The 21,872-nt window shown below is 32.6% G+C and overlaps 1 protein-coding gene across 1 annotated transcript; it reads left to right on the forward strand.

The window, feature by feature from the left end:
- Positions 1-7,956: 7,956 nt before the first annotated feature.
- LOC136203459 (potassium channel AKT6-like) lies at positions 7,957-16,594 on the forward strand. Its single transcript, XM_065994619.1, has 12 exons — positions 7,957-8,292; positions 8,493-8,858; positions 9,830-9,887; positions 9,970-10,287; positions 10,717-10,962; positions 11,236-11,334; positions 11,798-11,830; positions 11,949-12,134; positions 12,913-13,107; positions 13,229-13,304; positions 13,536-14,150; positions 16,072-16,594. The coding sequence occupies exons 1-12, from the start codon at positions 8,081-8,083 to the stop codon at positions 16,335-16,337; spliced, it is 2,670 nt and encodes an 889-aa protein (XP_065850691.1). The 5' UTR covers positions 7,957-8,080; the 3' UTR covers positions 16,338-16,594.
- Positions 16,595-21,872: the final 5,278 nt, after the last annotated feature.

The raw sequence follows: 21,872 nt of genomic DNA on the forward strand, positions 1-21,872 counted from the left end.
TAAGAAGGCTATCGTAACACAGTGAAAGTTTAATAAGCCAATCAAACTTTTTGGACAAATTCAGTAGCAAATAACTATTAAACTCTCTTATTTTATGGACCTAACTTATATATTCAATTACTATAAAACATTGAATCTTTAAGAAAATAAAGTCATGTGTTTGAGAACCAACCATTTGTTGATTTCCCAAAAATGTAGACATAATTGCAATATTAATGGTCAAAGTAAAAAGCATTAAGACATGTGTTGTGTTATTGTATCCATCCATCTATTGCATTTCCCTTCCAAGATTCCTTTGGAATTGATTGATTTCACCTATTTGTACTTTTATTCTTCTAAATTTTTTCATGAATATATATAATTGATGACTCTACTACCTTTCATGATTTTATTTTTATTTTTATTTTATATGGAAGGTAATGATTTATGAAATCAAAAGAGAAAATTTTAGTTCTCAAAAGTCATACAATGCAATCATCCAAAATAAAATACTGGGCATGCAAAATCCATTGCAAAATTAGGTAGATGGTAAGCTAAAGAATTGGTAATCGCGGTGTTTAATAATATTCTCGAATTGGAATTTTAGTATAAGTAAGAAACTTTAATTGAGAAAAAAATTATAACGAGTTCGAACCGAATAATCGGATATGTTATCAAAAGTAATACACAAATTATTTTGTATAATGTATGCTTTTGAATAGCATGAAATCCAATTCAAAGGCTAAACCCCAAAAGTCAAATACCCAAAGGTTTACGACTAGGAGTGATTTTACCTTTAACGTTTATAAATTGGGTTAATTTAAGAAATAACCCATCAAAATGTCTTATTGGTCATCAATCTTGTCATTTACACTTCACGTGTGCGTCATTTTAACGCTCATTAGCAACAGAGCACATACATATGATTAGACGTGAAAAAACTTTAAATTTTTTAAAATAATACGTATATTGTCTTTTGTACGAGTTGGACAAAAAAAATTCAAATATTTTACCGAATTTATAAACATTAATCTTCAATTCTATTATTAAATCATAAAAAATAATAATATGAAATCTCTTCGTGAAGTGCCATATCAGTCTATCTTCATTCGTACGTATTGAGACCAAGCTATTACAAATATGCTCAATTTCATTTGGCAGAAAAAGGGCCTGAACTGTTTCCCTATCCCAAACCCGTGTGCCAAGAATAAATAACTCATTCACCCTAGCAATATCAAGATTGGGACCAAGAATGGAATTCGACACAAACCCATCCTCCTTTGGAATCCAAGGGTCCAATCCCATATGAATACTATAGCTATTTCCAACTCGTCAGTGAAGGCATTTAGAAAGAATATCACTAGAGGCCCATACACTCCTCCAAACATAGCTAGGATTATTGCCTAGTTCAGAAGATAGGAAAATATCCTGCATTTAATATTTAGCTTTAAAGATCCTACCAACCAAAAATAGCAATAATAAAATAAAGGGAGAGAAGCTCTGCCTTCTCTCTAGGTCCTTCCTCCCTCAAGACTTCCGCCGCCCCCCTCATCTCCTGCCCTCTCCATTTTTCTTTTTTTCCTTTTCATCCCCTTTCTTTGCAAATCTTTTTGCTTTTCCTTCACCTATTCCTTAAACCATTGAGGAGGAAGAACTTCTTCCTCCTCCCCCCTTTTTATGCTTTTCTAATTTTGTTTTGATAGTTTTATCTAGTTGGATTTCATATATTTTTTCGGATCTCTAACCCTGTTTGAACTGCATCTGTTGTTCGTAATCTTTTCATTTGTAACCTTTTCTGATTTAGCAAGAGCGGAAAAAGTAGATCTTATCCGTAGACCACTAGATATACGAGATTGCGAAAGAAGGGACTCAGATCCGAAGGTTTAGAATGCTTCTTCTAATGTTGGAGATTGGACTACAAATGCTTTTCTGCGAACTTGGAGTTTCGAGAAATATATGACTTATCTGTTGTTATTTATGCTAGTGGTACCTTTTATGGTTTTTTATGCTTTTTATAGTCATGTTATTGCCTTAGTGGATCATATATTAGGCATAGCCTATACTTATGTGAGGTGTTGTACCTTACTGCTTTCTTCCTGTACTATCAATCTTCTTATTTAATGAAATATTAGCATTATCATAAAAAAAAAATCCTACCAACCAAAGAATGTGGTTGGTTGATAAACTTCCAACCTTGCTTCCCGTGAAGGACCAAGTTATACTCATACAACTCCTAACACCCCATACCCCCTTATGCTTCCTAACGCGGAGCTTAGACTAGTAAAACCAATGTATATTCTTCTACCTGTTATCCTTCCAACCCCACTAATAGGAGTTCATCATACGTTGAAGCTCATTACACAAGCTTTTCAGTAATAAAAAGGTGCTCATACAACACGTCGGTAAAGCCTGAGCCACAGATTTCAATAAAACCTCCTTCCCAAAAGATGAAAACCCGAAACTCCAAGAACTAAACCATTTATGCAACCTGTCATCCAAAAAGCTAAAGATCGCCTTCTTAGATCTTCCAATAAGAGAAGGAAGATCTAAATACCTCCCTGAATCAAGATTAGACTGAACATGCAACATATCTTTAATATCATTCTTGGCTACAGAAGAAACATTAGAGCTAAAATATATGCTAGACTTGATAGCTTGTCTTGAGGCCAACTCATACCGTAAGAGGATATCAGTAACAACCTATCCTAGCCCCAAAAAAACAAGAAATTGTCATCAACAAACAGAATATGAGAGACTCTAGGAGCACATCGAGTAACCCGACACCCCTTAATACTATCATTCCTTTCTGCCTTGACTACCAACTAAGACATAATTTCAGCACAAAGTATAAACAGATAAGACGAAAACAAGTCTCCTTACCTCAAGCCTCTTCCAGCATTGATAGGACCAATAAACTCCCCATTCAAAGACACATTGTATGAGACAGTAGTAACACAAAGCAATAACCATTTAATCCATTAAACACCGAAACTCATCTCAATAAGAACAACCTTAAAAAAACCTCAATCATAGACCTAACTAATATCAAATTTTAAAAACGACATCATGTTTACTTCATTTAATCCTAAATATTGAATGCAACTTTAAACTTATAATTGTTAATTATTATTTTTTATAAAATGATACATTAGCTTTAATTGTTATTATATTATATATAATATAGATACACATTTGAATAAAAAGTGTAATAATTGTAATGATTTTCATATTGGGGGGTACACCAATTGGGTTGGCCAATTATTCTGATTAGATGAAGGAGGTCAACATCAAAATTTTACAAGCATTGTTGTGCTTACTAAATTTGTAAGAGCATGATTGGAAAGTAACAATTATAATACCATAATCAAAATGAATTTACATACAATGTATAAAAATTTGACCATGTGATTCGCCTAATTTTTGTCTTTTATGGACAATACTCATAAAAAAGAATATGATACTCAACAAATAAAAACAATTATGGCCAAATAAATAAATAAATTCATATTTAAATTAATTATGTTACAAGACAAAATGTTTTAGAGCATCGGGTGGAAACCAATTTCTTTGTTAGTTAGTGCATTTGGTTGTAACCTATCACTATTGGAGATGTTGCTTATATTAATTTGTTGCTAATATTAGTTACAAACTTTTCATCTCCACGATAAAGAATTAAAAGAAATAATGTAGAAAAGAGTGTACAATACTTTCCAAGAAAAAGAAAGCACTAGATACAAGTGGACAACACTCTCCAAGAATGGAGAGTGGCGTGTCTTACTTTTGAAAAAGAAGTGATAAAATTTTTTGTTTCAAATTTAAAGATCCACTTTACATTAATATCTGACAGTTACCATCCACTAAAGCTGCTTTTATAACCATTTTATCCAGGAATGGAAAGCCAAATATTAATCTCATTGTTGAAAGCAAATGATTGCACAAAATGTGCAATTTATATTATTAACTAGTTTTTGGTCCGGATTCATTTTTGCATATAAATATTATTTTTTAAAATTTAATAATTAAAATTAATGATATAAAAATGTTATTTTTTAGTAAACAAAAAATGTTATTTAAATTAAATTTTATTATTTTATTTTTTGTATTTTCTTTAAATAATTTTTTATAGATAAATATAATATTAAATTAAAATTAATATATTATATAGTGTATTGTATTATATTTTTTTATCAGTAAAAAAGAGAAATTGACATCTCAGCTCCATCGTTACTATTTTATAATGTATATAAAATTAATATACTATATACTATATTTTGTTATATTAATTTTGGAGCAACGTGTGGCGTTTCACTCGAAACTGAAGAAAATATAGTGTTTGGTTAGATTTATACAACAACAATTGTGTATATCTTTTTACAAAAACAATGATATTTTGAGGCTTTCCGTAAAAAGTTGTTTATACATATTTGATGTTGATAAAAATTATTCAAATTTTAAAATATATTTCTTCTTTAATATTAGTGCTATTTCTATAATATTATTAATGAAGGAACAAAATTTTGCTCCATTCAATAAAATTATTATTTAGTTATTTAGATTATTTTTATTAATTTGAATTATATTTTTATTCAGAAAATTCCAAATATAACCATATGATTTCGCCAATTTATAAATGAGTGGTTTGTGGTTTTTTGTTGTTGTTAAGAGATGACTAAAGTTTTCGTCTTCATCAAAACTAAGAACTTTTAGATTAACACTGTTGGTTTTGACCGTTTGATAACATCAAATTAGAAAATTCCAAGAATCAAATTTGTTTACTACAACATTTATCATGGAACTACGTTTTCGATTTTTCAAAATCATGATTTTCGGAGCTTTCTCTCTTTCTCTCGAAACATACACTTTCGCTCTCCTAAAAAACACATAAATGACTTTAAAATTAAAAAGTTGGAGAATTAAAACTACTTAAAATATCATCAATTTGTGAAATTGTTTATTTTAAGTTCATCAACAATCCAAACTGAGAGTATCAACCTAAAAATCTCTAGTTTTACTAATGACGATGATCTAAATCTTCTTTTGGCAACAAAAAGAACCATAAACGCCAATTTGTAAATCGGTGAAACCATATAAGTTATATTTGGAGTTTGTTTTTAGAATTTATTTATTAATAAATTCAAAATATGTTTATATTACATTTTACGTACTAACAACAACAATTCAATACAATTATACTAAAAACTAATAATTAATCCGCTAATAACAAACCACTAAACAACAAATTTTACACCACTTAATTTCAGATTTATAATTTAATATATTTATTTATTAGGTACTTTGAATTGTTATCTATTGATTTTTTTAGGGTTAATTATAAATAACTATCATGTGGTTTGGTCGATTTGCAGACCGGTACCTATGGTATTTTTTTTTGCAAACACAATCCTATGGTTACAAAATTTTACATGTTTTTTTACTTAGCCAAATTTGGCCGATAACGACCTCAAAATGAAAATTTTCAAAAATTAAAGTTGTTTAGTATCATATTTACCATGGAACCATATTTTAATTTTCAAAATCATCATTTTTGGGAGTTTTCTCACTCTAAACATTATATTTCTCTCTCATAAAAAAACAATACCTAAATGATCTCAAACATAAAAAGTTGAAAAATTAAAGTTGCATAAAATATCATTTAACTCTTGAAAATTTTCATTTCTGAGGTCGTTATTGATAAAATTCTAACAATGTGAACTCAAATGCAAAATTTTGCAAAACACAAAATTGCGTTTACAAAATTTTGCGAATCACAAGGTTGCATTTGCAAAAAGAAAATATCATAAGTAAGGGTCTGCAAATCAGTCAAACCACATGATAATTATTTGTAATTAACCATTTTTTTTTACTACACCTCTGTAAATATCTTATATTTCTTTTGATAAGATCTTATATTTTTTTTTATTACTATGTAATCTTTCCTATTTAAAATGTAGAAGTTCAAAATAGAATCAAGGCCTAATGCTCCTTCAGCCCTTTTAACTTATCTAAATTGATTATTTTACCCTTCCAACTCATCGAATGTTCTATTTACCCCCTTAACTCCATAAAAATGGTATTTCTCACCACTTAACTTGTCCAAATTTGTCATTTTAGCCCTCACCAACTCATAAAATATCCTATCTACCCCCTTAACTCCATAAAAGTGGTATTTCTTATCCATTCATAGTACAAAATTAATAGGACTTATTCAAATGAGTTTGAAAATATATTTTTCTAATATCAACTTTTTATTCTGTTTTAATTTGATAATTATATTGATCATTCATTTGTTTATTACAATAATATTATATTACAATAATTAGATAATCAAAATTTAACTAGCAAAAAAAATTGAAAAGAGAAAGAAGGAATAAAAGATACAAATAACAAAATATTAACATAAACAAGTTAAAGACATTATATGTAGGAATAAGGTACCAAATTAGGCCTATGGTTTTTGGGGAGTACCAATTTAGGTTTCACGTACAAAATAGCACCAATATAGGTTTAACGTTTAAAAAATGTTGTCAATTTAGGTCTCGATAACGGATTGTAAGGAGTGAGAAATACCACTTTTACGGAGTTAAGGGGATAAATATGACATTCTATGAGTTGGAGGGGTAAATAGATAAGTTGAGAGGGTGAGAAATACTACTTTTATGGAGTTAAGAGAGTAAATAGAACATTTGATAAGTTGGAGGGATAAAATAACCAATTTAGACAAGTTAAAGGTGCTGGGGAGGATTAGGCCTAGAATCAATTATAATTGTAGCATTCAATAAGTCATGCTTTTCTATCAAAAAAAAAAAAAAGTCATGCTTTTAATTATATGTGTTTAATAAATAACTTTATTGTTTAATTTTGATGATAGATGTTAACTATTTTTTTAATTTTTTAATTTATATATAAAAATTTAGTCCAAGTGTCATCTATGTGTCTAGTTTAATAATAATTATTATTATTATCAGGATTTGAGGTTAAGGTGAAAAAACACCTTCAACATTTTGGGTTAGGAGTAATTTTACCCTTAACGTCTAAAATTATACGATTTTACTTTTAATATTGGCAGTCAAAAACAATTTTACCTCTAACGTTGATAATTGGAGTCAATTTCAGATATTATTATAAACACAGATATTTTTGTTCCTTATTCTGCACCAATTTCTTCTAAAAAAAGATTTTATGTTTTTTATAATTTAATAATAGAATTGGATATTAATATTTATAAATTCGATAATTTTTTTGAATTTTTTTGTCCAATTCGTACAAAAGACAATATATATTTTTTTATTTTTTTTCACATCCCAATATATGTTTGTGATTTAATATTGATAAAATGATGCATGTGGAAGTATAGATGACAAGATTAATGACCGAGAAGACAGTTTGATGAATTATTTGTCAAATTAACCCAATTTATCAACGTTAGAGATAAAATTGCTTTTGACTTTCAATATTAGAGGTAAAATTACACCATTTTAGACGTTAGAGATAAAATTATTCCTGACCTAAAACGTTAGAGATATTTTCACACCTTAACTCTAAGTTTTGTGATATTAATGTTTCATTTCTGATACTTATCATGAATATAATTAACCCTAGATTTTGTATTTGAGTTAAACTCTAATTTTATTAAAAAAAAAAAAAAACTTACCCTTTCGGAATTGGCTTTCACTTTTCATTTCAGTCTTATCCGGGTAATTACCAGTCCAGAGCCAAGCATCAAAGGAAGGATATCACCGGATGTAGGTAAATTCTGAGGGCACATTTGTCATTGTCCCACTAAAATCTCCCATCTCTTTTTTCTTGTTATTTTCCCGATCATCGGACGCGAGATCGGAAGGCGTGGCAATTTTAATCACGCTGCATCGCGAAAATGAAATATATATATATATTACCCTTATAAGAAGGGCAAAAGAGTAATTAGGGGGTAGAGTTTTGGAGGGATTAGAAATTTTGTAAAAGTGCAACAGAATAACGACCATAGCACTAACAGAGCGAGCGAGCGAGCGAGAGAAAGAGAAAAATATAAATAGGAAGCTTTAGTGTATATTAACAATGGCGGACCACCTGATTCCAAATTCCTGAAAACTACCTAGTGTCAATGATGAGGAAGAGAAACGTTTCGTTTATTTGTGGACAAACTCGAGACGATGATGCTTTATTTACAATTGAAGGTCAAGAGAAAGATTTTGATGATGTAAGTCGTTATAGTCTTACTGGTGAAATTCTCCCTTCTCTTGGAGCCACCGCTCGCTCTAATCTCCGTATCAAGCTCCGGCGATTCATTATCTCCCCATTCGATCCTCGTTACAGGTCTCTCTCTCTTTCCCCCTTTCGAATGTAAATGCAGAGGGACATCAATGCGTTTATGATTTTTCATATGGAGTTTGTTTTTCTCAGTCTATGATGATCGTATACAATGATATGAAGTTATTGTTTGGTTATATGTTTATATGAAATCGTTTAATTTTTTTTTAATATATGCATTTGCTGAATCTAAACGCTATTTGCAGAGTTTGGGAGATTTTCCTGGTGTTTCTAGTTTTCTACACAGCATGGGCATCCCCGTTCGAATTTGGATTCTTAGAGAAACCGCTTGGACCTCTTGCTATAATTGATAATGTTGTAAATGCGTTTTTTGCAGTTGACATTGTTATGACCTTCTTCTTGGCATACCTTGATAAAAATACTTATCTTCTCATTGATAATCGAAAACAAATTGCAATGAAGTACGCAAAAACCTGGTTGATCTTCGATGTTGTCTCCATCATTCCTTCTGAACTTATCAGGTATATGCTGCCCCAAAGATTACAGCCATATGGATACTTTAGCATGCTTCGCCTTTGGCGTCTCAGGAGAGTAAGTCGCTTTTTCGCAAGGTAAACTAATATCAGAATTTCTCTATTGCCTATTCATTGTTTCATTAAAATATCGTTTTTATTTTGACTCAATCCTATTAGTGATTTGATCTCTTCTTTCACACCTAAAGACTGTAAAAAATTTGCAAGAAGCAGGAAACTAACACCAGATTCCAACAAATATCTAAGTTGTTAAACTGATAAATGTAACATACTAGCATTATAAAAATTGTAAAGATGTAATGCCCATAGATGGAGATCAAGAACTACCAACCTATTTACAAATGAAGCAGCTATAAATTTAGTATTTCTATATGCATGAAAATCCTGTATAATTGGTCATCTGTGCAGTGAAGGTGAGAGTCTTATTGAACACCTAACAAATTGTCCGAGGAAGATCCAAATTGCACAAGCTAACCAGACTATCAACAAAAAGAGCGTATTTTCAAGGCCTCGCTAGGCTACAAGTGCTGTCTTTTTTTTATTAATCACTAACCAGAATAATCGAGTTGTTAATCGTTCCATGCAATGGCAAAAGCAATAGTTGTTTTGTACTTGAGTTAGAAAAGTATTGTGAGATAAAAACAAAGAGCATGGATCTAGTAAAGCATTAAAAACTACCTGAGAAGATTCAGAGCCTTTGGCCCGACTTCTTCATCCTTTGTATTCTTTGGATCGGGTTTTTGCGGTTGCCGGGTGCCAGCCTGGCTGGGATGTCAGGCTTCTTCTGTGTCCGTTACCAGTTGCTTAATAATAAAAAAAAGACTGTAAAAATTTGTGTTTTTGAAAAGCTGACATTGTGTGCCCACCATTGAGACCATTCATTCGTGCTTGGTCGGTTTCGTGCTTAAATTTTCCTATTATGCTTAAAGTTACCGTAACATAATTTTAACCATTCATGTCCCCACCATCCCATCATCTACTCCTTACTTCTATTTTGACTACAACTAAAACTGTTAACTGTTGCCCTCACTGTTCTTTTATTTTATCAGGTTGGAAAAAGATAGGAACTATAGCTACTTCTGGGTTCGATGCCTGAAGCTGATATGTGTGAGTTTATTTTTCGATGTCGCTTTAAGATTCTTCAAATAGTTTATAGTTATCTCTTACTAGGCTTTAAATGTTTTTGTAGGTTACCCTTTTCGTAATCAACGTTGCTGGTTGCTTTTTTTATCGTCTTGGTGTAGCAAATGTAGACACCAAAAAATCATGGATTGGTTTAGTTTGGGAGGACTATCATAAGGAGCCGTTATCAGTCCGTTATGTGACATCACTTTACTGGTCTATAACCACACTTACTACCACTGGTTATGGTGATCTTCATGCAGTAACTGAAAAAGAGATGATATTTGTCATGATCTACATGATGATTGATTTGGGATTGACATCATATTTGATCGGAAACATGACAAACTTGGTTGTCCATGCAACTAGTCGAACAAGGCAATTTGTAAGTAAACTGTAACATTACTTATTTACAAATTTGTTCTGAAAATATGATTGGGCGTGTTTTGAAGCTACTTATTATTTGAAAAAGAAACAAAAGAACACCTGCTATTATATGAACTGCTCTGCTTCAGTATATAGGTCCTTCGATTTCTAAACAAAATAAATTTGATTCAACACCGATTAAAAAGCTTTCTATTTCTGTCAAGAGTCTGTTTTCCCATTCATGTATGTAGAATTTGAGATCATAGGTATTGAGTCGTTGCTTGAGAGTTCTTAGAGCATAATAGACATTATTTTTCAAATTACTGTAACTTCAGCTTTAGCATTTCATCTCTTGTTTATGCTCCCTCTTAATTCTCATTTCATTTTGAAGCACCTTAAACTTATTTACTTATTTTATTATTCTGAGTTGGAGTTTTTCATGTATCAGAGAGATACTATCCAAGCTGCATCAAGTTTTGGGCAGAGGAACCATCTACCTGTTCGCTTGCAAGATCAGATGCTTGCTCATTTGAGTTTGAAGTACAGAACTGATTCAGAGGGACTGCATCAGCAAGAGACTATTGATTCCCTTCCAAAGGCTATTCGATCAAGCATTGCAAGCTATCTATTTTATTCCTTGGTAGATAAGGTGTACTTGTTTCGAGGAGTATCAAATGACCTACTTTTCCAACTGGTTATTTTTTTTCCCTGCTTCTTCTTTAATGGTTTCTATAAACACTTTAAGTCTCTTATAGTAGGTGCAAAAGGTCATGAGTGTATGTTCCTTTGGGAAAATTGTTTTGACCCTGATGTTTGATTTTTCTGTTGCAAATATGATCATCGATTATTGTTGAAGATGAAAATTGTTTTTTCATGACTAAATGAGGAAGTATACATTTCAGATGTCAATCAATTGAATTTTCATGTTTGGTACTGTAACTGAACTCTATCTTGTTGATATCTGAAGGTTACTGAGATGAAGGCCGAGTACTTTCCTCCTAGAGAAGATGTGATTTTAGAGAACGAAGCACCCACAGATATGTATATATTGGTGACTGGTGCTTTAGTAAGTATATAACTTTCACTTGTCTTTTATTTAAGATTTCTCCTTGGTAATGTCTCGCATTTGAATCAGAAAAGGGAGACCTTTGGGGTTTCAAATGAATTGGTTTGTCCAAAAAAAATAATTGTGTTTTTAGTGCTACATTCTTCTCTCCAGGATTTTTAGGTCATCCTTCAGACTCACCCTCTTCATAATATATGATCCTGTTGCTCAGAAATGGTCCTTCTATCATGACTATCAATTCTTCCGGCTTTTCAGTACAATTAAAACAAACCCTCATGGCCGGTATATTTTAGGGGCCCTAACAATTTGCTATATGGATGATTGAAAAGTTAATAACTTGAAAGAAAAAGATGAAATCACTTGAAGGAAAATCTAGTCTCCCTTTTGCTATGCCTATGTATAATTGTAAGATAATAAATATTTATTATTATCAGGGTTTCTTATAGGATTTTTTCTCCTGCAGGAACTTACTGTGAAAAGAAATGGAGTAGAGCAGGCAAGTATCCCTATTCAAATGCTTTTGATATTTTCTTCACCATCTTGGCTTGGAAAACTAATAACGGAAGCTTCCTTACTGCAGTAACAAAAATGGCCGTTTCAATGTATCTTTGCAGGTTGTTGGTGAGGCAAAAACAGGAGATGTTGTCGGTGAGACTGGTTTAGTTTGTTACAGGCCACAACTGTTCACAGCTAGGACTAAACGATTGAGTCAGCTGCTGCGTCTGAACCGAACTGCATTTTTAAATATTTTACAGGCAAATGTTGGAGATGGAACTATGATTGTGAACAATCTTCTTCAGGTCAGTAGCTTAGAAATATTATTAATAGTAGGGTAAATAATTTATTAGTCCCCTAGTTTTTACCTAACACACTATTTAGTCCCCCTATTTTGAAAAACACATTTTAAGATCCCTATCTTTTGCCAATATTAACTTTGTGGTCCTTTTATCTATTTTTTTAGATTTTTAACCGAACATATCTTAGCTTTTAGGACAACCACAGTACAATACAAGCTGATCATGTTACTCTGTTATTTTATATATATCTGTTTATGCTAAAACATAACGATTACAAGTCTAAAATAACTAGACAAAAGGACCAAAGGGTTAATATTGGCAAAAGTTAGGGATCTTATAATGTGTTTTTCAAAATAGGGGAACTAAACAGTGTGTTAGGTAAAAAGTAACGGACTACTAAAGTATTTCCCCTTAATAGTATTATATTTTATTCATTATTGTTCTTGTTTGAAGTAACATTGCAATTTATCTAGTGATTCTTTTAATCAGGGACCGTCTTTTCCAAATACTTATCATTTTGAAAGCTCCAGTATGAAAGTATCTACAAACTGAACCATAACTAGTCCATTGCTTACCTAGTTGTCATCGATCAATCTCTTAATTAGGGCTAGCAAAATAGTTTCTTGAGGACTCCTAACCTGTAACAGGAAAAGAATGTAATCGCTATCATGTTTCTGGAATTTTACACAAATTTAAATAACAACAGTAATCTCTTCAGACGGTAATGTCTACTAATTTGACTAGAGTTTATTTATGTACTAGTTTTTTCTGGTTTCTGTAGCATCTGAAAGAGTCAAAGGATCCAATGACACAAAGGATTTTGGGTGAGATAGAGCTCATGCTGGCTCGGGGAAGAATGGATCTGCCTCTTACTTTGTACTTTGCTGCTATGAGAGGTGATGATCTGTTGTTGCTTCAGTTGCTTAAACGGGGTTTAGATCCAAATGAATTGGATAACAATGGACGAACTGCATTGGTAAGCAAACTTTTACGATCCATAAATATGTAAATATTACATTTATATGATTTAGTTGTATGCAGAAATTCCTTGACGCATGTTTAAACTTGGAACTTTACTTTGATCTTCTATGCAACAGCACATAGCAGCTTTAAATGGGAGTGAGCATTGTGTTATCCTTCTTTTAGAGTATGGAGCAAATCCGAACAAGCAAGGTATATGCTCTACTGAGACCCGTTTGTACTATTATACTTATTTGGATATATCCATGGCAACCTGAATTATATAGTTACTAAGAATATGGTCCTTAAATTTCATTTTATGACATAAAAATTCATGAACTTTACATTATTTATTTGGTACAATGTTAATCTTCCATGTGTAATATCAATGCTGGTTTTGTGCGAGGAAAAGAACTAAACATCTAAAAACTATTGATTATGCAGATTCAGAAGGCATTGTTCCTCTTTGGGAAGCATTACAGGGGAAGCATGACACTGTGGTTAAACTTCTTGTAGACAATGGAGCAAATATATCTTATGGAGATGTGGGTCAATATGCGTTGAGAGCAATCGAGCAAAACGATTTGGATTTACTGAAGAAACTTGTTGGTTGTGGTGGAAATGTAACCCTGATTGCAAACAGTGGAACTTTACCACTTCATGCAGCAATATCAGAAGGAAACACTGAAATTGTTAAGTTCCTTTTAGATGTAGGAGCCGATGTTGATTTACCAGATGTCCATGGATGGACAGCAAGAGATTTAGCAGATCAGCAGGGGCATGAAGAGATTCAGAGTTTGGTGCGAGAGATAAAAAAAACAGCAGCAACAGTTCCTACAATGCATAGGCAACAGAGTAGTGGTGGTGGTGGTGCTTCACATGTTGGGAAGCCTATTGCTAAATATAGTAGTGAACCAACAATACCATCTATTGCTGGTTTTGATACACCATCTCTTCGTATAAGGACACCAACAACAGCTGATAGTAGACAAAGGAGAAGAGTTGACAATTTTCAGAATTCCCTTTTTGGGATCATGTCTGCTGCTACTACTACATCAGGTATGAATTCATCTCTGTTTCTCATACTTATCATACTCCGAATTTCTGTTAGTTATATAACATAGCATAGTCAAGACCGGCGAAATAAATCAGCGGTATAGCATCTGTCATCATTAATGCCAATTTTGTGATTGACAAAATCACTAAAATTTAATTCCGGTAGCGACATTTACGGGGAAAAACCAACTAGAACGCTGATGTGGCGAGTTAACTCAAAGTCGTACGTATCAGCTCATTGCTTTGTAATATTCTTTATCAATATTTCTACCACGTGTTCAGGCTTTGCCATATGTTAGTACATAAAATGAAAAAGAAATAGTCAATTGCACTGATAGTCACTGTAGTATTACATTTATGCACTGGTGATTACTAAAAGGGAATATTAAGGAAGAATCTTACTTGACAATGAGCTTGCAAATAGGATTTCAGATTGACTCGGCACATCAGCTTTTCGGTTAGTTATTAAAATTGTGAAAATCAATTTAACTGTTCTTGAAATTGAACAAAATAGTCTGTCAACTTATTTAAATTGTTCAAGAGCTTCTTTCTAAGAAGTCCTAGAGATCAATTTTGGGTTAAATGCACAAATAGTGATAATGTTTCACTGGTCACAAAACTTCAAATTGTACAATAAATAATTAAATTTTTATTTTTGTTCCAATAAAATCATATTTGCAACTCTCCTACAATTTTAATGCTAATAGAAGCAGGTATATCAATCAACATCCTGTGTTAAAATTTGAATTGATTGTCTATTTCTTTGAACAATTCATGTCTAAATAGTGCCACATTGCTAGCAAAAATTTTAGGAGTATCAATAAATTTTGATCTAGCAGCAGAGTTTTGACAGTGTAATCGACATGAAATTATTATAAGCATGGATGCTTGCAAGGGTCCATAGAAAAAGCGTCGTTTTTGTCAGATAAGCGACACATGTCGCTTCTTTTACGGGTCTTGCAAGCACCTGGTGCTTATAGTGACTGGCGTTGCTTTAAACTTGATCACCGGAGCCATTTTAGTCAGCATGTTTGTATTGAAATTGCCGAAAAATTGTGAATGTAATTTTATGGTAACAAAAATAATACTTCTTTAGACCCAAAATATAGTTTTGTGTAATTTAGTATATAGAATGATGGGAAACTAGAAATCCATACAAGCTGACCAAAACTCGTTAGAATTAAGGATTTCGTCCAAATTTGAGCTTAATATTTTGGGGGAAGTATGATATACTTCCTCCTAATGCAAGAAATGATAAATTTTGTTTTTAAATTTTTTTAACTTGGAATAACTTTGGATCCTGATAACGCATCGTGGAGCAATTTTAAACGAGGTAATAGAACCCGTAAAACATGATTGTTAAGGGAGGCAGGGGGCATAGAGTGTTGGCATACCGGCACACATTGAGAATCACCCTTACAGGGGTAGTTCTGTCCCTGCCCACTTCTCAATCTTTATCGATGGGGTGTTAATTCTGCCCCACAAGACGAAGGACTGTGATTTTTTCCCCCGGCCTAGACCAAAACAGTGTCGTTCTTGTCTAGCTAGGGGAAGTTGTAGGTTGGATTTACTTTTTATACTTCAAGCAGTTTACCATATTCCACGAGAACATTAGAAAGTATCTTTTGAACTTATCCTTAAAATTAAACTTGGTTGTTGTAAGAGTAGATGTTCTAAGGGACAGATCCAGAAGGGGGTTTGAACATTCACTGGTCGTCAGAAACGCTAAAATTCTTTGGAAATTGTGTAGTTTTTAATTTTTTTTATATAAAAATACTAAAAATATCAATTTAGCATCTGTAAATCATGAGAGTCGAATCCTATATCCATCAACTGTATGTTGGTACAATTTAGTTTAAAGTAAATTCAAGTTTTTCATCACTAAACTTGTAGTTAAAACAGATTAAATTTTGAACCTTGGCAGTTGAGAACGAAGTACAACCATCCCCAACCCCAAGAGCAGCTGCTGGTCTTCCGGTTCCGAGCTATCAATCTAGAGTGACTATAAGTTGCCCAGGACATGGTTCAGTTGATGGAAAGCTTGTTCAGTTACCAAATTCACTTCAAGAACTACTCGAACTTGGTTTCATAAAATTTGGATTCCAACCCACCAAAGTCCTCCTTAAAGAAGGGGCTGAAATTGAGGATATTGAACTCATTAGAGATGGTGATTACCTTCTTCTTGTTTAGGACTAGACTTGTTCACGGGTCCAAACCCGTTCGCCACACGCCAATAAATCGACTTGACAAGACAAAATGATATTAGACTCGGTCTAGATCCATCTAAGCCCGGTTAGTCTCTGGGTTGAACTTGAAATTTATAAATATAAGACGCACTAGTCCAGCCCGATCCACCATATTATTATTAATTATTTATTTATATTTATAAATTTAAGTATAAATTCATTATTGAAAAATATTTTTAAATCTATTGATTGGATTTGGAATTTGATTTTCAAACCCGAGCTATGTCAGTCCAACTCCACTTAAATTATGTCGGGTTTGAATTTTTTAGATATAATCTGTTAAGTCCGGTTTAATTCGACCCACGAACAGTGCTGGAGTAGGAAATTATATAGATTTGGAGGTTTGCCGTATGATGACACATTGTTGTATTATTTTTGCTAGTTTTGTTTGTAACTTCTTATCCCGGGATGTGTTGTATAAAATTGAGAGAAATATGTGAAGAATAATGGATGGTGGTGGCTTCGAAATGAAGCTGGTAGAAAATTTTGGTTCAAAATAAATTCCAAGTATCAATTATTTTTCTTTTTTTTTTTTAATTTTAACCTTCACATCTATTAGTTAGTTCAAAATGATGTGTATTAAGAATCTGTTTGATGCACCGTTAATTTGATAGTTATTATTAATTGTTTACCGTTGTGGCTGTAATTAGGGATAAGGTACAAAAATACCCCTAATGTTTACACTCAAATAGTAATTTTATCTTTAATGTTGGCGGCCAAGAGCAATTTTATCCTAATGTTGTCAAGTTGGATCAATTTCAGGCATTATTGTAAAATATAGATGTTTTATTCCTTATTCTGCACCAATTGCATATCGGTTTGTTAAAAAAAAAGATTTCATATTTTCTGTTAGAATTGAAGATAATATTTATTAATTCGGCGAAATATTTTGAATTTTTTTTATCCAACTCTTAAAATAGATAGTATATTTTTTAAATTTTTTAAATTTGTCTTATTCCAAATGATCACACTTAAAATAGGCAAATATCAATTTGTGTTATTCCAAACCATCACACAATAATGCATATATACAAGCTGGAAATTAAGTGATAATAGAAACTGTTACTAAGCAATTTTGTTATGAACTGATGACTCGGATTTGTTTCAAATAATAGAAAAGAAGAGTGAATGGATGGTTGAGATTGTTTGTGATTTGAGTGAGAGTATATGTAAAGTATAGTTTTCATACCCCTCCTCAACCTGAAGTTGGTGTTGTACTTGTTATTCCCGTTGGACAAGACTGACATCATGCTCAAGACGGAGTGACTTTGTGAAGAGATCTGCTAGCTATTGTGAGGCAGTTGCGTTTACATGGATCCTAATGACCATGTAAATTTAGTCATTCACCGTTAGATATAGACGGATTAAATATAAGCCTTAGAATGTTTTGAATCTCTACCGTAGGATTTTAATCCGTCTAGATCTAACAGTGAATGACTAAATTTACGTGATCATTAGGGTCCATGTGAACGCAACTGGTTGTGAGGTTGGAACATGTGGTGTTTGAATAAAGCTAGAAGAGATATGTTCTCTCATAAGATATAGAGGTGGCAATTTCGTGTTTCGTGTCAAAATCGTGTTATCTCATATATATGTTTCATATGGTTTTATATGTTATAAATGCTAGAAAAATGATTTTCGTGTCAATCGTGTCGTGTCAGTCGGGTTGTCTCTGTAAATCGTGTTTTCATGTCAGAAATTGTTACCCCTAATAAGATGACAATCAATATGAACATGTTACTACTATCATGTAAGACTGGATTTTGAGCTAGAGCAATAATCGATTTGCTATGACAATGCAAATTGATATGTAATCCGTTTTAGCCTACGCCTAGTAGAAGCCATGCTTATATATTTAGATTCAGTGGATGATCTCCGAATTGCAACATGTTTCTTTATTTTCCATGAGACCATAGAGGATCCCAGAAAGGCATAATAACATGTTAAAGACCTCCTCGTAGTTTTGCACTTTCCTTAGTCCGCATCACAGTATACAGTAACAAAGTTTACATCAGCAGAACTCGAATAGAAAAGGACATAGTTAATTGTCCTTTTTAGATATCTCAACACTTGTTGAGCAGCTTGCAAGTTATGTATACATGGACTCAGGGGGGAATCCAGTATGGGGGCACTGGGGCAGTTGGCTCCACTGACATTTGTATTTTTTTAAAAACTCAGGTATTAATTTTGAAGTTTCAGAACTTTGACTCTTCATCAATGGAGATTTAGGGTTTACTGGTTCTATAATTGAGGATGAAGAATGGTTTTAAATTTAATATTTTCTTTTTATTTTTTTTAATTTTGTTTTAAAGCAAAACGACACCGTTTTATTTAATTAGAACTACGTCGTTTTGTTTACAATAAAAATAAAAAAAATAAAAAGTAAATATTTAAATGTAAAACTAAATAGGTCCTAAAACAAACCATCGGTCTCTCTTACTCTCTTTAATCTCTTTACTTCTTCCTCAATTCCTCTTTCTTCTTAAACCTAATTTGAAATCCTTAATCCTAACTAAGATTAAATTAAAATCGGCAGCCAATCCCTCTGTAGTCGGATCGTTGATCGTTGGTCCGACACTCCATCTCCAATCTTTGTCTCTCTGCTTTGGTTTTTTTTTTTTGCTCCCACTTGAATTTTGATTTTATATTTCTACTACTATTTTACTTGAACTTGAGCTTTGATCTCTAGTTTTTATTATTTATTATTTTTTGGATAAAAATTATTTTAGTTGTATTGTTTGCTCTTATGGGGAAGAAATCCTGGATTCGCCCCTACATGAACTCTGTATATATTGGCTCTGTTGATGAGTTACAAATGTAAGATCAAACCCGGTAAACTACATATATAATAGTCTCCCAACTAGCCTTCGAAACATTGTTGGATTAGATAACATTTCACCTGATTATGTTAATATAATACATGTGTAATGGGATTTTCCACAGTAGTAGCCTCATTCGTCTTTGCGTCCACCAGAATATCTGATATCTGCTTGGACTGAGTAAGCAAAATTCTATAAGATGATCTGGCAATTTCTATACCAAAAAAGTATTTTGCAAGATCGAGTTCCTTTATAACAACTTATGTAGGAAAGCTTTTACATTTGCAATGTCTTGCTCATATGATGCCATGATTAGGATGCCATCTACATTCTTTTCTTTTTTTTTTGATTAATTACAAAAAAACTACCCTGTGGTTTGGCCGATTTGCAATGTGGTACCTGTGGTATTTTTTGTTACAAACAGGACCTCATGGTTGTCACCGTTACACAAATAAAGGAGACGGTCAAAATTCTGTTAAAAAGCTGACGTGGTACAAGGGTAATTTAGGAAATTTGATCTCTCTTCTCCATCCACCTCTTCTTCTTCATCTTTTCCATTGATCTCTTCTTCTTCTCCTTTCTTTTCTTTTTTTCTTCTTTTTTTTCTTCTTCTCCTTTCTTTTCTTTTCTTCTTTTTCCTCCTCTCTTCTTCTTCTTCTCCTTTTTTTTTTTTTAAATTTCTGGTAAATTCCAGAATTCTGGAATTTCCAGAATTCTGGAATTTGCAGAATAAAAACAAAAAAAGAAGATGATGGGGAAGAAGAGAAGAAAGGAAGAAGAAGAAATGGGGAAGAAGAAGAAGAAAAAGAAAAAGAAATGGGGAAGAAGAGAAGAAAGGAAGAAGAAGAATAAGAAAAAGAAAAAAAAATGGGGAAGAAGAGAAGAAAGGAAGAAGAAGAAATGGGGAAGAAGAAGAAGAAAAAGAAACGGGGAAGAAGAGAAGAAAGGAAGAAGAAGAAATGGGGAAGAAGAAAAAGAAAAAGAAATGGGGAAGAAGAGAAGAAAGGAAGAAGAAGAAATTGGGAAGAAGAAGAAGAAAAAGAAAAAGAAACGGGGAAGAAGAAATGGGGAAGAAGAAGAAGAAAAAGAAAAAGAAATGGGGAAGAAGAGAAGAAAGGAAGAAGAAGAGGAAGGAGAAGTGGACATGGTGGAATGAATACTGAAGAGAGAAGAAGAAACGAAGAGAGAGAGAGAGAGAATCGATATTGAGGAAGAAGAAAGGAGGAGGAGAGAGAGAAAAGTAAAAAAAAAGTCAAAAAAATTGTTTCCGAAAATACCCTTGCGATTTAACAGTCAAACTGCCGTTTCCTTGATTTTGCTAACGGTGACAACCACGAGGTCCTGTTTGTAACAAAAAATATCACATGTACCACATTCCAAATCGGTCAAACCACAGGATAGTTTTTTGTAATTAACCCTTTTTTTTATAGTAAAAGCTAGGCAAATAGGCGAAGAGAACCCCAGACATCCCGACTAGTTCGGTACCCCGGGAGAACCCCACAAGCCTAAAAAAATATTATTAAAAAAGAGAACCAAAAAAATAATGTGACAATACTGAGGGCAATCAAACAAAACAAAAGTTCTCCACACCATTAAGATTATTACAGACAAGACGACAACAAAAAGAATGAGCGTAATCCCACCAAAGAACTCTAGTAGACGAAACTCCAAAAGAAGCTAACACGTTTGCAACTTGATTACCTTCCTTGTAAATATGAGAGATGGTAAAATTCATTGAATTAATGTGGGTGGAGACACAAAATCCAATCTTGATGAACTTCCCAAAGCACGGAAGAGCTACGCGAAGAGAAAAGATTGACACATAAATGGAATCACTTTCAATCCATAAGTTATGCAAACCTCTATTCCAAGCTTCAAGGACTGCGTGAATAGCTGCTTTTAATTCCGCAAGAAAAGCAAAAGCAGTAGGAATAGAGAATGCGAATGCTCCCTGAACAACACCTTTGCTATCACAAAAGACACCACCTGAACCGGCCGAATCAGGGGAACCAAGAGAAGATCCATAGGTGTTGCACTTCAACCAACCAGCCTGTGTTAGATAAATATCTATTATCTAAATATCTATCTCCCCGTTAGGTTTATACTTAGAAAAGGTAAAATATGGAAAAGAATTACTAGAATGTGCATAGGTAAGAAAGTCTTGCATCCAACCAGGTTTTCTAATGTTTCTAGTAGATTTTCTTATAGGCTGCTTGAGAGAAGTATAATTTCAAATAATTCTCAATAGTTTACTAATATCTATTTATAGACTGCAATGATGAAATAAAAGACTATTAAGAATTAATGAATATAATGATATTACACTAATGCCATCAAAATATTTATTCTATTACAGCTGTATATCAAGGTGAATCTCATGAGCTAGTTATGCATAAGAAACATTAATAGATAATGGATTAGAAGCTGTTAAGGAAATAAAAGTAGATTCATGAGCAAGATTAGGTAATCTGGTAAGGAATACACTTGCTCTTTGGGTACATCATCTTAAGTTTATTTTTTATCATTCCAGTATTTAGGCTATGGTTGCCTGAGTTTTGTGGATATCTTTGTTGTTGAAACTTATACTACTTTCACTTTGTCAAACCGGAACTGAGATTTTTGTTTTGCTAAAAACGAATATCGTTTAGTTTGATATTATA

The sequence above is a fragment of the Euphorbia lathyris genome, chromosome 8 (genome assembly GCF_963576675.1).
Source record: "Euphorbia lathyris chromosome 8, ddEupLath1.1, whole genome shotgun sequence".
Lineage (NCBI taxonomy): Eukaryota > Viridiplantae > Streptophyta > Magnoliopsida > Malpighiales > Euphorbiaceae > Euphorbia > Euphorbia lathyris.

Coding starts and splice junctions, on each gene's coding strand:
- LOC136203459 (XM_065994619.1), top strand. CDS start 8,081: ATGATGAGGAAGAGAAACGTTTCGTTTATTTGTGGACAAACTCGAGAC. Junction 8,859..9,829: donor GTAAGTCGCTTTTTCGCAAG/GTAAACTAATAT, acceptor TTATTTTATCAG/GTTGGAAAAAGATAGGAACT. Junction 12,135..12,912: donor TTGTGAACAATCTTCTTCAG/GTCAGTAGCTTA, acceptor TGGTTTCTGTAG/CATCTGAAAGAGTCAAAGGA.